The sequence below is a fragment of the Dipteris shenzhenensis genome, chromosome 18 (assembly GCF_047967505.1).
Source record: "Dipteris shenzhenensis isolate YYH24624 ecotype China chromosome 18, Dip_SZ_1.0, whole genome shotgun sequence".
Lineage (NCBI taxonomy): Eukaryota > Viridiplantae > Streptophyta > Polypodiopsida > Gleicheniales > Dipteridaceae > Dipteris > Dipteris shenzhenensis.
Window position 1 is genome coordinate 21,691,879 of NC_141613.1, and position 17,467 is coordinate 21,709,345.

At 41.8% G+C, this 17,467-nt stretch overlaps 1 protein-coding gene across 1 annotated transcript; it reads right to left on the reverse strand.

Moving 5' to 3' along the window:
• Nucleotides 1-9,624: 9,624 nt before the first annotated feature.
• LOC147890946 (glucan endo-1,3-beta-glucosidase 2-like) lies at nucleotides 9,625-11,916 on the reverse strand. Its single transcript, XM_087389817.1, has 3 exons — nucleotides 10,572-11,916; nucleotides 10,406-10,433; nucleotides 9,625-10,303 (listed from the first exon to the last, which is right to left on the reverse strand). Exons 1-3 carry the CDS (start codon nucleotides 11,902-11,904, stop codon nucleotides 10,117-10,119), a joined length of 1,548 nt encoding a protein of 515 aa, XP_087245943.1. The 5' UTR covers nucleotides 11,905-11,916; the 3' UTR covers nucleotides 9,625-10,116.
• Nucleotides 11,917-17,467: the final 5,551 nt, after the last annotated feature.

Consider the following 17,467-nt stretch of genomic DNA (forward strand, 5'->3'; position numbering starts at 1 on the left):
CATTTTCTTATTTAATGATGACTCAAAATATATTCTTGAATCTGAAATGTTGAATCTATTGACTAGGAGGAAAAACTAACTCTTTTCGAGATCCCAACAAAGCGTGGCATTATATCTCGACCTTTGTGGTCTTGACCTGCGTGGCTTGTAATAGTATAGTTGATAATCTTATTTTGTATTCTTTGCAACAAGCCTAGTGGGGCTGAGAATATCATATTAGAATTTCTAATATAGTTTGTTTTTCAGTGGCAAGTTCTCATCATGTGTGGCTCTATAATGTTACATCCATTTTTTATTAATTTGACTTTATACTTAAGGGTGTCTACACTAAGATGATATATATGTATACCACCTTTGCAAGAGATTTGGTCAATCTATTAATGTTCCTAAGAAATTATAGAAAGTAGAATGTTCATGGAAAATTTTTGACCATGTAGCATAATTTAAGTAATCTTAAAAAACCATAGAAATATATAGGTTATCAAGCTTAAAATTTGCATTAGCAAACTATTCATCACTAGCATAATCTGCATAATAGTAAGTATTTTGGTAACCTCATCAAGTAGTTGGTATTTTCATTAAACTTTGGTTTTTAAAGTTAGCTTTAAAAACTACATTAGGAGTGTATTAGGGAATTTTGGACTTTTCTTTAGTCCAGTTTTGAAAGTGGACTTTACACAAGTTCAAAAATTTTTAATACAATGTTTAAACTAAATCCTTTTTTCTTGAACAGATGCTTAACAAGTTTTTTTGATGCTTTGTCTTTTGGGTTTTGACACACTCATTGTCTCCACACCAAAGGGCCCTAGAATGCTCACATAGATAAGAATGTAATGAAAGACTTAAGGGAAATGTATAGGAAAATTGCTATTTCATATGAAACATATTTAGTACAAGTATATATTGTAAAACATGTTCCATATCATATACAAATTATTTCACAAATTTGTCGATTTGGCAAGGTACCACATCAGAAAATTATAGTGCCCCTTCTATAATTTATCCAAAATTATCAAGAGAATATGAACCCTCAAACGTGAAATATATTATGTATGAATATATTTAGTATGTGTACATAAGTAGAAATATGTTTAATATCAAACACGTACTAATTTTGTTGATCTAGAAATGTACCACAACTAAATGATGCAACCTATCAAATTATAGGATCACATAAATGTGACTTAGCCTTGCATAAATTAGTTCAAAGAATTATTTAATATAGTCTTAAAAGTGTATCAATCTCAAAAGAAGGAGGCAAGGAAGGAATGATTTGATCAAATCTATACCAAAGAATCAAAGGCTACTGTACTAACTCGACTAGCATAGATAAAGTTGGCATGTATCATGCAATTACATCTAAATTGTAACTATTAACATTGATTAATATGAATGATGTGGTTTAAGAAAGGCCTTTAACACAAACATGGTGATTTGCATGCATGGTGATCTGTATTAACTCAAGACTAGTATAGATGTAGTTGGCATGTATGCAATTACATCTAAATTAGAAGTATTAACATCGATTAATATGAATGATCTGATTCAAGAAAGGCCTTTAACATAAGCATGGTGATTTGCATGCATGGTGGTGTACAAGTATGGTAGTCTATAACAATGTTAGTTGAATTTCATTGACTCCTTAGATCACATACAATGGGCATCATAGACTCTACGAGCAATTGTAGCCTCAAGGGCTTATTTTTTACCTCACTCTAATCTTCTTGATCCAATCTCCCTTGGACAAGGACATCACTTAGTAGAGAAATCCAATGTTAAGGGAAAATAAGATAATGGAATCATAACTAAAAGAATTTTATGGAAAATAACATTAGTTCCAGTAACTTATGGAAAATAAGATCCAATCAACATCTTCCACATGATTCTCTTCCATTCACATGATTCTCTCGTCATAGTACTCTTCTACCCCTCACTTGTTGATCACACACAATATGGCTAGCATCATGATTTCAACAAGGCGTATTTGCAAACATGCAATCTTATGCCTAACTCCCTCTATCATCCTTAACATTGGCATACAACCAGATACCATGATCATTTTCATGATGCTAATGAAAGACATTGAGAGTAAACATGTAATAGAGGCAAAGATTGTGGAGGATTCATCTCAACATCATGTGTTATCATATGTGCATAGCACTAACACATAGAGTGCTAAAAAGAAAAGGGTTGGAAACCCTAACCCTAACATTGACCATAGGTGTGCCCTCTCTCCTCATCTCCACTCTTCTCCTCTCCTCTCTCCATACTTGTTCATGGTATCAGAGCTTCCTTGTCTTCCATTGAGGCATCGCAATCATTGTGAGAGTGAGAGAGATTGTGATTGAGAGTTTTTCGAGTGTTCTTGTGAGAGTTCACTTCCATAGAGAAATGTTTCTCCATTATCTCCTTGAGAGATTTTTGTTGAGAGAATAGAGATTTCCATTCATCCATTGGTTCGTTTTCTGTTGATATATTTCTTGTGAGAGTTCTCGAGCTTCAGTTCGTTAGAGGGAGATATTTCCTGGATCTGATAAATCTTTCACTTTGGGAGAGAAGGCTTCCATAACACCTTCAACTAGGCAACCAGCAGCTCATGGCATAGCACAAGTGACACAAGGCAAGCAATCCTTTAGCCCTGCAACACAGGTGACTTCTAAATGGCTTAATGCAAAAGCACAACAATGATATGGCCTACATCTCCAACAATGCCTTCAAAAAACCCTATCTATATTCAACACTAAGGTACAATAAGCAGCTTCATCAACCCAACTACTCAACCCGAAGCTATAACAATCCACATACAACGGGCAAGCAACCTGAAGCTACATATACTCACAAGATCCTACAATAAAAACTTGAATGAACCTTGATGCTCGGCTCCTACAATAGATGCAATGACAACAAGCTACTGTGACACACAACTGCAACACAATAGCAAGCCAACGGGAAAACTCGACATGGACTCTTGTAAACAAGCTATGGCTCGCACCAAGGCTCTGTCAACACCACAATGTCATCCTACAACAATGCCATCTACGAGCTCTTGCACCTCAAAAGGCAACATCATCAACAAGCAGCCTCTAGTGACCAACCTTGTAGGAAAGGCAACACAAATCGATAGCACCTAAGAAAGATCCTTCCGACAAAGCACCACAGATTGACGGACGACCAACTCCTCACATCAAGGACAATGACTGACAATCAATGCAAAGCAAGAAATTGCAAATTAGAGGTAGCTTAATTGTAGATCATCACAGGCCATGCTCCAACTATCAATGCATGGAGCAAGGTGACCATCGCAGCCATCTGCATGACCGACTTAGAAGCACAGCGATAAGGCCAACAACCCTCACTGCATCTACAATGCCAACAATGCAAACCCACGATTGTCTAGCCTCTAACACACAACCCTCACACAATGCGACCTGCCACTACTTCAATAAGCAAACAATCGCCGTTGATGATGCAACCAACAGGCAAGACTCTTAATAGCCTCCTTCAATGACCTCTAAGCGACACTAAGCCATGACCATGATGAGAGGCCAACAACCTATCATGCATCAAACATGAACAAATGTTGGCAATGATCAAGACAACGACATTGCAACCCGATGAAAATCCTTGACCAAAATGGGATCTTCGCAGATTTTGGTAAAGGTTATCCTCCGGTCACACATGGCACCACACAAAGATGACACATGGTTGACACCTTTGGCACATCATCAACCCTATCTTCACCAGGGTCACACATAGGGTTGGTCATTAATTTGCCACATGGTAGCCCCGCAGGGCCTTATGTGCCACATCACCAATGTCCATATCGGCATCATTGCATGTCTCTACAATGTCATCAAGTCTTATCTAGTGCCACATTAGTCTAATTTGTTGTATCATCACCTTATCCTTACACGTCACGTGTGACTCATCATCCCACCACGTCACATGACATGTCACTATTACTAGCACATAGGCCACATGGCGAACATGATAGAGAGGACTTAACCGATCGAGACCGGGAGCTTGCAGTCAGATGTATGCCACATGTAATTTTTTAACCTTTCTACTTAATTTAGGTATTTATGATCACAATCGCTACAAAATGCATCCTCGTTGTTTTAATCATGTTCTTTTGTAGTACAAAATGTACAGTGCATTGTGGTCACATGGACGGCATTTTTGTGTGGAACGCATTGATTTGAAAGGAGAGTCACATATGATCGTGGAATCATGGCTAACTTTGTACAAGATAGTCGAGCAAGTGCTTCTGATACCAATCTTCTCTCTTCGCAATTAGATTATTATGGGACCATACGTGATATCTCTGAATTTAATTTTAGATGATTTAGTATTTTCATTATTGTTATCAAATGGTTTAGAACTATCTACAATGGTCCCAATGCTACAACTAGGAGAGACAGTTGTGGTTCCTTTGCCATTGACTCCACCAGACCCTAGACTGATGAAAGTGATACTTTTGTTCTTCTAGAGCATTGTGAACAGGTACACACTAATAAATTGATTAAAAGCTAATATCTTCGTTTTCAAACAAATGTTGGAAGATGTTCATATATATATATATTTATACTTGAGCATTAAAGTATATAATTACTAGCACCTAATTTGTATCTTCAACGTAAGTGGTCTTTCATCCAGATCATTTGGATCCAAGATGGTGGTACATGATCCAAGTTGCACCTCGAAGCAAACATATTTTGAAGATAGGAATGTGGATACAAAGATGCCAGTAGAAGACCCAAACAATGATGCCGATGGATTTAGGAAAGAGGATGAAAATGACAATATGGGCCACAAAGAAGGTGACAATAAGAGCACTGTAATGGAGGAAGTGGAGATCACGACTTTGGGAAAGAAGAGGGAGAACTAGAGGCCAGTGAACTAGAGGATCAAATCTTAGGTAGACATATAATAGGGGATGATGATGTAGGTGATCAATTGTATGTAAACCTTGAGATAGACATATTTGGCATACAAGACTTGGCTCAAGATGAAGTAGTCGATGTAAATGCTACTGATTTATAGTTTTGAGATCGACGAGACTTCTTATGTGTAATTTGGCCCTCACATTTTTATAGTGACATTTTGTACATTAATTTTTATGTTAAGTTCACTATCAATATATGAGTGTTGTCATCTCAATTTTGGTGTACATACTCTTATATTTTTTATCTTTCAAATGACCAAACTTATGGTCCATAATTAGTTTAGGACCCTTGAAAATGATGTTCTGTAAAATGTACCTAGAAGTCGGTGAAAGCGTCGGTGCAAGGGTTGGTAGTAGTCGATATATATGTCAGTATAGTGATCGGTATATACCAATCCCTATACCGACAGATATACTGACAACCATACTGATGGCTATTTTGACATCTACTCCGACACCTTCTCCGCCTGCTAACCATACCAACGATCTTCATGCCCATGCCCGTACAATGTCGAAAAGAGGCCTATGTCTTGTAGTGAAAGATTTCAGAACAAATACTAATGTCATTCTTCAAACTTTTCAACAAACATGATTTGCAAAGTGTTATAATTAGGGTTAAGGGAACATGGATGGATGTATGAGTTTAGGATAGGAATCTAAATTGGCATTGTCACTCCCATCTTAGACCATGGCTTCAAGACTCTGCATACAATGGGATCCTCTTTTATAGGCATGGAATGATAACATATGTCCTTGTCCCCATCTCCTAAACACATGAAATGATGCCATGTGCTCTCTCCCACTTAACCCACTCCAAGTTGTTTAAGTGTTATGAGAGTGCTATTACATGGTAGGATGGGAATAACCTAATAGAAATGCATTTGAATATTCCCATTGTGGGTGAGCTGAAATCCAACACTAGCCCAGCTTTATGCATTTCAATGTTTTCAATCCAACTTTCCACTGCTGGATTGTAAGATATGACCATAGTTAGCCTTGTCGAAGACATTGTCTTGCCAACGTAGCTAGTGACAATGCGAAAACATGTGGTGGTTGAGGAGGTACTAGTGACATATGGGGAGGCTATTCGCCCCCATGCTCCCTCTACCCAATCGAATGACACCCCATTGCCAATAGAGGCGCGAACTAGAACTGGGCAAGCAACAATGAACGGCGTAGGTTGAGCAGGCAAAATCTCGTTCTAAGCCACTATGTCGCGTGCCTAACAAGAAAGGAGGGAGCCGAGAGGGTGGTATCTAGCAACATCAAATATAGGATTCACTCATGTCAGTTGGGGTTGCTTTTTATAGTGTGCCACATGGCTCAATGAGAAGGCAGACAGGGGGTTGGTTCCACTATGTTGCTGCCTAAAAAGCCCTCCTCTAATCGCATGTGCATGCAATGCCTAAAATGCGAGGTTGGTGTCAATTTTTGGAGACTAGCATATATTTCGAGAGTAAGTTGAAGCACCTTTGATGTGCAGATTGGCACCTAATTTTGGACGATGCACCAGAGCACCATTTTCTAAAAAAGAAGGCATTTGGCATTGGCATTAGGTTGAAGTGTCGTCACTATTTTCTAAAAAAGGAGGCATTTGGCATTGGCATTAGGTTGAAGTGTCGTCACTCCTTGTGAGCTCATAGAGACCTTTATGGGTAAGCCAATCAAATCTTTAACCTATTAGCCACGGATACCCAAAAAAAAAGAGAGGACATGTGGCAGCTTGGAGGAGAAGAGCATGCCACGTGTCACAAAGAAGGAGATGTTGGATGGGGGCTTTGAGGGGGGAGGAGGTGGAAAGATAAGAGGCAGGCTTTGGGGAGGAGGTGGAAAGACAAGAGGCAGCTTTAGGGGCAAGGAGGAGATAGAAGGTCAATGGAATGGAGGAGATGGAAGGTCACCTTTGGGAGGAAGGAGAAGATGGAAGGTCTCAGAGGAGATGGAAGGTAACCTTCGAAAGGAAGGAGGAGATGAAAGGTTAATGGAATGAAAGGAGGAGATGGAAGGTCTCTGAGCCATGAGTTAAGACTTAGCCAAATTTTCAAAATTCAATCCAAGTATGCAAGGTGAATTGATTAGCAATTTAAGAATCAAAGGTCCACCTTCAGATGGGGAGTGGTTGAGGATGTTCATGCATCTTTTTCTGTGCAAAGCACAGGTTCCGTACTCGTATGTCCAACTCTCTCACACACCTCTTCTTGCAACAAGTACTCACACCTCTATTGCAAGCAACTCAGACTTCTATTTCAAGCAACTCAAGCTCCAAGAGCTCTAGTAGATGCTTGAAGGTAGTTGATCAATTAGGAGCGTGAACAAAATGATGGTTAGGACACAAACTCCTCATTTTTTACTCGTGTGCACAGGCCCTAAGGCTCCCGCATGAGACCACAAATCCTTGTATGCGACCACAAATCCTTTGCAGTTCGTATCGCCCTTCTTGCGTCTTTCAATAATTGGGAGGGTGGCAGAGTGCGGGCGCTGGGCAGTGGAAAGTCTCTGCGAAATTGCTGGGCGGCGATGGACCAGACCAGGTCCTTCACACACGTGACACAAGACAGGGCCAAAAAAATGTTGTGTGGACAAATTGCAAACGTCCTGTGCCATGTGATGAGACAACCGTGAGAGACCATGGTGCCCGTCGTACTATGTAACATGCGAAAAAACTGGAAATCAGGCTAGTACAAAGGTAAATGCCAAAAGGCAAGGATTTGAAAAAGCATGCACGTGAGTTTGCACCTGAAGCCAGTACGAAGGTCGGCGTAGAGCGCGTTCCGGCCCGCGGGAAACGGTGATCGTGTCTACATAGTATAGATTGAACAGTTCACAACTTCTCTTAAGGTCTGTCGCACAGAAACGCACGCAGGTGCCTTGGACCATCTCTTCAGTTGTTGATCAGGAAAAAGATGAAAGAAACTGCGCGGGGATCGCTCGTCTCATGAGTCACGCGGTTCCAATGCTGAAGACCGTAATTCGTTGACCGTCCGTAGTGCTAGGAAGGGCCTAGCAGTTAATTTCTACCGCACAGTGCGCTCTAAACGTGTTTGCAAAACCAGAAGGGATATAGATCTGGCGAGCCATAGAGTGGCGAATACATTTACAATTTATGCGCGTGAACTCTTTGGGGGTGGCGATACATAAAAACCAGTGCGCAACTCGCACGAGTTGCTCCCTAATGGGAGCGTGTGCACTGAGCCTTAGTGCACACACGCCCTAAAATGCACCACTGGTGGTGAGTTTTGAAGGCTGGCTCAAATTTCGAGGTACAGTTGGAGTGCCACTAGTGCTCCTTTGTGCAACTCATTTTTTGAAGGTGCCATTTTGAGCACCAGTGCCTTGCAAGTACTTAGACCTCTGTCCAACCTCTATCAAATGCTCCACCAACCTCTATTAAATGCCAAAACCTCCTTGAGCAATTTATGTGTGTGAACAAAATCTTGTTGTGCCACCAGCTGTGCATTTGTGTCTCGTGTACACTGGCTCTAAGAAGATTTTGCAGAGCTACAGGGTGTTGTGCAGCCTATAGAACTTTTGGCAAAGCGGGGGGTGTTGTGCAGCATATAGGACTTTTTGAGCCGGCGTGGAGAAAAATACTTGTCTGTGAAAACTTGCCAAATATTAGAAAGTTCATCCTATGCTCAGGCCGTGTAGTGTATCCAGACAACGAACTGAGACGAGCATTTACATGTACGGTCTTCCAAAAGCATTCACAAAACAACCTAAACAGGCCACCAATGACTGAAATTTACCAAATCACCTATCAAATGCACTTAGGTCAGGTCAATGTAAGTGCTGAGGAAGTGATAGAAGGGAAATATAAGTCTTTTACTACATGAACAAGTCTTTTATTGCTTAAAGTTGATCACCAACCACATGGGCACTGATGACTACTATATGTGGGTTCTTTTATGTTCCTAGATTTAGTTCTTGTGTTGGCTCTAGAGTCAACTATTCAAAACTAAGCCAAATACCTATCATCTTTGGCTCATATGATTCCATTTTCACCAACTAGATCTTCAATGAAATTGTTTGGATGGAGATTTTATTGTTCTACGAACTTCTCAACTTCTCTCTTCTATTTGAAGTGAAATGCTACTTGAAATAGGTTGAGCTCTCCAATAGAAAAGATTTGAAGTCCCATGAGTTGAGTTTCAACATCCTATGGAAATTTATCTTCAACTTCGGAATTTCTGTTGAGTCTACAACTACTTCGAACTCTCCTTGGTTTAGTTGAAACCTGACCTTCTACTTCTCTAATCTTGATGGTTATCAAACTAGGAGCCCCAATCATGCTACACCTTTGCACTTTTCAACCAAGTTCTTTCGAATAGTATTGGCTAGGCATTCTCTTCATTGGAATTATGAGCAGACTAATAGTATAATGCACGCCACCAATTGCTATAACAATATCCAAAAGAAAAAGTTTGACAAGTCATTGATCTACCAGGTAAACTTGGAATGGAGAAGGTTTCACATTCATGAGCTTTGACTAGAGTGTCTGGATCGAAGGGCTACTAGAAAATCTTAGCCACTAGTTCAACGATGGCCGACATCTATGTCTTTAAAATTCTAAAATTATGTCTTTAAAATTCTAAAATTAAGACTCTGCCTCCATATTCATGGCCCATGTCCACCGGGGGAGATTACGAAAAGCATGCAACTGCATAGCCCATAACCAAAGTGCATTTTTGGTGATTGTGTGGTCTTTACCATGCTTAAAGTCTTGGACATGTTACGTAGCTCCAAGCTTTTTACTAACCTTTTGGGGAGATTCAACTATTTTCTCTTCATTGTTTTCAAACATTCGACTGCGAAGTGACCACACGTCACCAAGGAAACTTCCATTTTCTTCATGTCAAGGTTGAAACCAGTCGCCCACCACCTGTATACTATAGGAACTACTTCTGGTCTATTCTCCATCTGCTAATTCTTCAGCAACTGGTTGAAGCACACATTACATGTAGATTTCTAGAGAAAAGATGCTAACAAAAGCTTACAGAGGTTGTGCAGATACAAGGACCCTGAACTTTCCACACGTTTGAAAGTGCCAAGTTTGAAACATGCATTCACATTTATCCTTTGGTATCATCCACCTCTATCGAAATTTACGTATCCAAGCTGCCCGAAAGCTCACTCGTACTCGGCTCAATCAACAATGCCGATTCCTGAGCTCCCTAAAATTGAGATGGGACAGTCATCACGAGGTAGAGCGATGCTAAAGTGAAAAGGATATGTATCCAAGATACTCCTCGGTGCTGATCTATTGACGAAGAAGCTGTAGAATTATTGGTGGAGTTCCCACCACGGCCGGTAGAGTTTGTCGGGATGGTTACGTTGGCGGTACCATTTGTTGTGATATTGCTGTAACATTTCGAGATCTGTTTACGTTAGAACAACTTAGACTAAACGGGAGAACAAAGTAAATATGACACAAAGCCATTTTTCGTTCGAGGCTTGACATACCTTCCAGGGTAGCTACAAACATTCGTACCTGCAGAAAACCAGTCCATTCTCTCATATCCAAAACGAAAGAAGCACAAAGGAAACGAACACCTCACGTTGCAAACGGAATTCAATGTAGCGCCACTCGATATATCATTGAAAATTAGAGAGGAGCATACGATCTTACTAGGGTCCGTGGTGGAGACCGTAGCGACTCCGTTGAAATCACAGCTTCCGTCCGTTCTGTTGTTCTCTTGATAGTAACTATCGAAAGCATACGAAGCATGCGCTTGCAAGGTGTTTGGCTCATAGCAGAGCGTCCCAGGCTGGATGGCGGAACAATTAGCGTGCCCAGGACCGCAAGCCCAGTCCAGGGCAACTTGTAGCTCATCCGGATCAGCGTCTGCTTTGGCTACGCAGAACAGCTGCGTAGCTGTGTCGTTCGCCAACAGAGGCCCCGAGTTGCTCAGACGCAATGGATACAAAGGTGCCAGAGTGGAGGAATTGAAGAGCCCGTAATGCTTCCTAGACGGGGGACCAATGGCCGAGTCCTCGTTGAAGAGCTCGAAGAGGTACGTGTTGATGATTGCTCCCGGCCGCTTGGGCGTCCCGGAATCGTTGACGATGTGGGCAACGAGGTTGCTGTTGTAGAGGGAGGCATTATCGGCAGTGGCCTCGTCGTCGCTAGCATCTCCGGCGGAGGGCCAGCCCGTGGCGGAGACGACGACGGGGATGTGGCTACGGTTGAGGTTGGCGAGGGCGAAGAAAGCGGCGTCAAGCACGGCATCAAATAGGTTGCGATACTGAAAGAGGGTGTTGGAGTCGGTAACGATGCGATCGGGGGGGAGGGGGTTGAGGAGGGCGTAGTCGAGTAGGATGACGCCACGGGCGGACTTATAGATATCGTAAGGGAAGAACTCAAGCAAGATGAAGGATTGGGAGGAGGAGATGAAGTCGAGGAAGGGGGTGAGGGTCGGGAGGGAGGAGGGGAGGAAGTGAGCTTGGGAGGGGGGGAAGGGGTCGAGGAGGAGGGAGGGGAGGAAGGAGGTTGATAGCTTAACATGGGCAGAGATGGGCGACGAAACGAGGACGGAATGGAGCAAAGAGAGTGCCGGAAGGAGGCAGGGGGCGAGGTAGGCGGCGGAGGAGAGGAGCCGCGGCGCGACGCAAATGGCGGAGATGTTGGTGGCGGGGAGGAACGGAAGTACGTTGGCGGCGATCCAGTGGGCGGCGCTGGCGTTGGAGACGGCGATGCTCAGGATTTCCGTCGTGGGCAGCGTGAGCATTACTTGGATTCCGGAGCCCGCCAGGGCTCGTAAAAGGGCGACGTTGGCTGCGGCGGCGGAGTCGGCCGAGAGGCGGAGATGGGTGATGGACTGCGATTTCAGGAGGGCGACCAGCTGCTCCGGCGGCGGCGGGGCGCCGGCGCCGCCGTAGTTTACACCCACAAAAGCAGCTCCCGCCTCCTTTAAAAGGAGGAGGAGGAGGAGGAGGCGGCGGCGGCGGAGCAGCTCCTTCATGGTGTTCTTATATGCTTACCATGGACACTCCCGCGCTCTACAACTCTCTCTTCTCGTTCACTACTGATTTCCGGACACCCCCACCCCCCCCCCTCTCTTTCTAAGAGAAATACGCCTTTTGATTATTCATTGTTTTTTGCCCTCTTTCTAGGGCCTATTGAGCCTTTTCTTTTTCCGTCCTTTGCACTTTATTTCACTTGAGGTGACTTGGTGAGTTTACACTTGCTTGCCTTCCAAAAGTATTGCACTTAAGGTGACTCCGTGAGTTTTTACAATTGCTCAAGCTTGACTTCCTCAAGTTTTGCCTTTGACTTGACTCGCTCCGTTTTCACCTCAAAGCACTCCCCTCCCCACTTCTACCATGGTTGAAAGTTTCAAGGATGAAGTCCAATGATGCAATGCTATGCAAAGGCATTACTCACCAAAGAGGTGTTGTCCTCATGTGTGGATGGTAGCACCACCTCGGGGAAAGTTTCAAGATGCAATGCTATGCAAAGGAGGTACTCACAAAACAGTTGTGTGTCCTCATGTGTAGAGATGGTAGCACCACCTTGGGGAGTCACAACAGGGTTCAAACTAGGCTTTAAATGAGTTTGCAAGATTTTCATTGGATGGCTCCTAATAAGCATTGCATTACTAAGCTAGCAAGCCCTTTTTTTCAACTCTTGCTAGCCTTAGAGTGTTTTGGGATTGAAGACCCCAACAACTTGCATGGATGCTTCTTCACATCATCTTGCACTGCTAGTGTCACCATAGTTCGCCCGCTTGTCCACATGGGAACCTCCTAGAGCTAATTTTTTCCTACCCTTAAAAGAGTGATCATGGAAGCATTTCCTTTGGATTTCTATTGGTTTCTTTTTCACACAATTTGAATGGAGTATATATGATATCTTTGTGTTCACACTTTGTGGGCTTCTAAAGCAATTCACTCGCCTTTGTTGAATCAAGAATGACACACCTTTGCTATATCAAGAATGATGAACAAAACAAGCCACAGCTAGAATCTGAGTCGAATGGATCGAGCCACAGTAAACCCTAAGATTAAAGGAGTCAACAAACAGAGGCATACCGAGCAATCCTAGAGAAGGGCAACCACAAGTCACGGAGAGATTCGACCAACAATCTTGACAATTGTGCAGAAGTCGTGCAATAGTTTCGGCTATTTCAATGGCAAGACTCCCAATGTGGCAAAGACGTAGCCAAACCTAATGGAGGGAGCATACTTAAGGAGACAATGGTCAATTATAAGGGGGATTGTCGTTAAAGAGAGCAGTATTGCACAGTTGACTGAGAAGAGTATGAGTGTTTGCCTAGCATTAGAAATCGGGTTGCAATGTTCTTTCATAAGCAAGCTTGTATTGTATCTCACAAATGTACTTTTCTTCTCCGACTTGAGTAGTTATTGTCAATATATGCATATGCACTCGTATATGAATTCACCTTCGTTAGTGTTTGGTCTTCTTTGCAAATATGCAATCTTTAAGGGGGGTTGTGGGCCCGGCGGACCATCCTACAAAAAGCAATTTTTTCTATTAGTTCCTTCATGGATTCTAGAGTGTGAGCAACCTACGTGCATGATTGACTGAAACGGATCATATTCTTAGGCACAATTCATGGCCAATAGTTTTGGCAATCCTATTGAGGAGGGTCTATGTTGGATGTGCCAATGAAGGAAGATGGTAGTCTACAAGAATGGCAAAACACTCCAATACTTATAAGAGGATTGAGATGGAGATACTAGCAAGTCATGGAAGAGATGCAAGTCCAAATCAAATGCCAAGCATATAACAAGCGGCAAAGTATCATGAGCAAATGGCATTTACAAAGTTAGTGTAGCCCAAGTGGCCCTCGAACTAGACAAATTATCATCATCAATGATTCAATACTTATGTGCCCTGTTGACGTGCTTTATGTATGTGAATTCTCATGCAATGATGAGCGCAATCACACATGAAAACCTTTCAATTACAAGTACCTAGAAACTGCTGGACTACTGTTAATAATGGTCTGATTACTGTCGGTAGTTGTGGTAGTACTATCAGTAATAGGTCAATTAATGCCAGTAAGATTCTACTTACTGTTGATAATGAGCTTACTATCACTAGTGGTAGGCCAATCACCGCCAACAGTCACCATAATACCACCGATAATCCTTAAGAATACTAACAAGGTGCATTATACACACTGCCTTATGAATTAATTGATTTCTCTACGATGAATAACTATGCATTTATGATCTAGGCATTATTCAAAGAAATACAAGAAGATTGAAATTTTCTCATTGCATTCATAATCATTTGATGAGGCATAACACATTTTTCAATGAGGCATAACATACTATTCATGCATTTGTGTACATTACAGAATTCAATTATAATAATGCAATCTATGCATCACACAAAGAAGCATTCAAACAAATATTACACTAATGATCACATACGTCATAGAGTGCTTCACTTGGACTCACTCTCCAACCATAGAGCAATCCACTTACCATTGTGCATCAGAGGTCATCGAGAAGACACAAGGCACCTCCATATCTCGTACCATGGAAGCTCCACCCACAAGGGTGCAACGATGTAGCTCATTAGGTACAAATAGTACAAAGTACTCAGACGTCTCTCCAACACTAAGGCACCTATGCCAATATATAGCCACACTGCTTGGCTGTAATTAGCCTTCAGAATCCATTTCCTTCTAGACCTCCATCCAAATTTATCGCTCTAGTTAGGATTACTCATCCTAACCTGTTAATTCCATCCACTAGGTTCTCTCCTAACCTATAGGTGAGTCACTAGCTAACTGAGGCTAGCTAACGATGCAACATTCTCCCATTCAAATATTTTTTTCCTTGGATTACTCTAGTTAGGATTACTCATCTTAATCTCTTATTCCATCCACTAGGTTCTCCCCTAACCCATAGGTGAGTCACTAGCTAATTAGGGTTAGCTAGGGATGTGACATTCTCCCATTCAAATATTTACGCCCTTGGAAATAAAGCTACGGAATCCTATCTTTAAGTCAATTCTACCAAGCTAGATCTTCATTTAGCCTATCTTTAATATACTACCTAGTAATAATCCTATTCTTGAGCTGATCTGGATTTTATCTGAGAGCCTTTTCAAGTTCATGTGGAATATAGGTCGATTCCCTCAACTCTATTAATTATTTAGGAGATATTAGCCCAATTTCTCCTTGAGACTGGTCATGTAGAAAATTGGATGAACCTTGACATTGGAAGGGAGTTCTAACTTATATGCTATATTATTGATTTTTCGAATGATGACTGTAATACATGTGAAACATTTTTGGATACTATCTATCAAGAAATCTTTAGCTATCAATACCTTCATATTCTTAATCATTAAGCCAATGAGAATGATCTAGGCTGGTACCCATGCATAAGCATAAGTTGACTAAGTCCACTATGGTATACCTCACTAATCGTTACTCCTCACCGCAAGGGCATCACTTAAAAATTCATATGCTAGCTTTAGCCATGAGTTTAGTTCATGGTACATTCTTGTAGGCCCAATACTAGAGTGTGGTTTATACACCATTACAAGTGATGTAGCATAAGGTAATAAATCAAATTGAATGCATGAAACATCAATGGAACACACCATTCCCCCAAAAGGAGCAATTATTCCTTTTAAAAAGGTATCCAACCTGAAAGCAATGTCCTATTTAATAGAGAATGTGACCTCAAAACAAGCACGTCATATTACACACACAACCCCCCCCCCCCCCCCCCCCCCAAAAAAAAAAGAAACTGCAATTAAGGCCGAGGTAAATTTGGAGCATTTGATTCACCCACATTCACAACACATGTGAAAATCATTAACATCATAGAAGTTCATTGTTATGCTTATGCTCACTATGGATTGGATAATGTCCTCATGGTTTGGCATATCAAGTCTACACTAAGGTACAACATCTGTAACTAGTATACAAGATCCAGACGATTTATAGAGTGCAAATCTAGAATACTCAAGAGTTTAATAAGAGAGTCTAGGTACTCTATAAGCTAGTGCAATAATATGATTTTTTGCACCATATATGCAAGATAATGTCATGCATTGCTCTAGGACTAAATCATAGTCTAGGGTTTAGAATGTCCTAGCAAACCACACTTTTGTATTTTACAATGTCCAATCCATTTCAACCTTTCGAGCTTTCTATAATGTTGTGTAAGTTCTTGCCCGCTGACAAAAACTTCACAAGCAGTATGAAGCCAACTTCCTATCAAACACTATATTAGGAAATTTGGAAATTTTCAAATAGTTTGGGACTTCCCAATATGGTTAAGATTTGGCCACATGGTCAAATATGAGCCCATTACTTGAATGTTGAATCCATTCTAAAAACCATATTAGGGAATCCTCCCAAGTCCCACTTTCAAATAAGGGTTCAAGTTTTGGCCACATGGTCAAATCTTAACCCTTTACTTGAAAGTGGGGGAGAAATGGGATCTCAAAAGGACCTCATAAGGAATGGATTAGGAGAGGATTATGAAACTTAATCTCATCCTACATGGAGGGGTTATAATGGAGGGTCAAGTGTTTTGGTAAGCTGGAGGTGGTTTTGCAAGCAATAAAGATGGAGTCGTCAAAAAACGTTCACTAATTTATAAATATATGCAAGTAGTCAGACTACTATTACACGTGATTGGTGGTTGGCTTGGTGGCAAGGGCCCCAGGGTGGAGACAAAGAGGTCACGATTTCAAATCCTGTCAGGTGCATTGATCTTTTGGATGGAGGTGGCGGGTTTAGTGGGCGCCCAAGGTGGCGACTACTTGGCCGCTTGTCCACGTGGCAGCTTTGTTCATTGTACCACCTTCTCACTCATGGAAACCAACCCACTTACGTCCCCCCCTTTTTGACTTTGTAGGCAAGCCATAAATGCACCCTCTCCCCACATTTTAAATTTTGGAAACACATGGCAGCACACGGTTCTCCCTCCCTACCCTTGGTGGTTTTCTTTCCCAAATCCATGGTATTCCTTCCCCCTATCAAAATCACTTTTTTCTTGAAACCACCTATGACCTAAGCATAGTAAATGCCACATGCCACCTCCACATACCATTGCCCCACACCTTCTAGCGCTCTCATTGGTACACCTCAAATCCCTCTCTAATCCCTTGAAATTAGAAAACACTAATTGGAGGCCCTTTTGAGACCCCAAATCTCCCCTAATGTTGGGAGATTTCCAAATTCTCCAATATAGTGTTATTACAAGATATACACCTATTTTGCATATGATCGGTCACTGGTATATCATTAAATTATATGCGATTGGTCAATAAGCATAAGAAAAGGTTGCCCTAAACCTATAAAATGAGGCGGTTGTAGCCAGTTCATTCACCATGCGTGAATATAATTTCAACTTGCCTCACATCTCTCTCCCACCATCTGATTCCAATAGTTTAGAGCTACCCGTTGTACCTACCTCTTTAAGGAGGGCATTGGTTAGCCCACGAGCCTGCTTTCTTTTGATCTTTTCCCAACCCTTTGTTCCCTTCCCATTCCTTCCACTCCCACCTCCACCTCTTTTCCTCCCCTT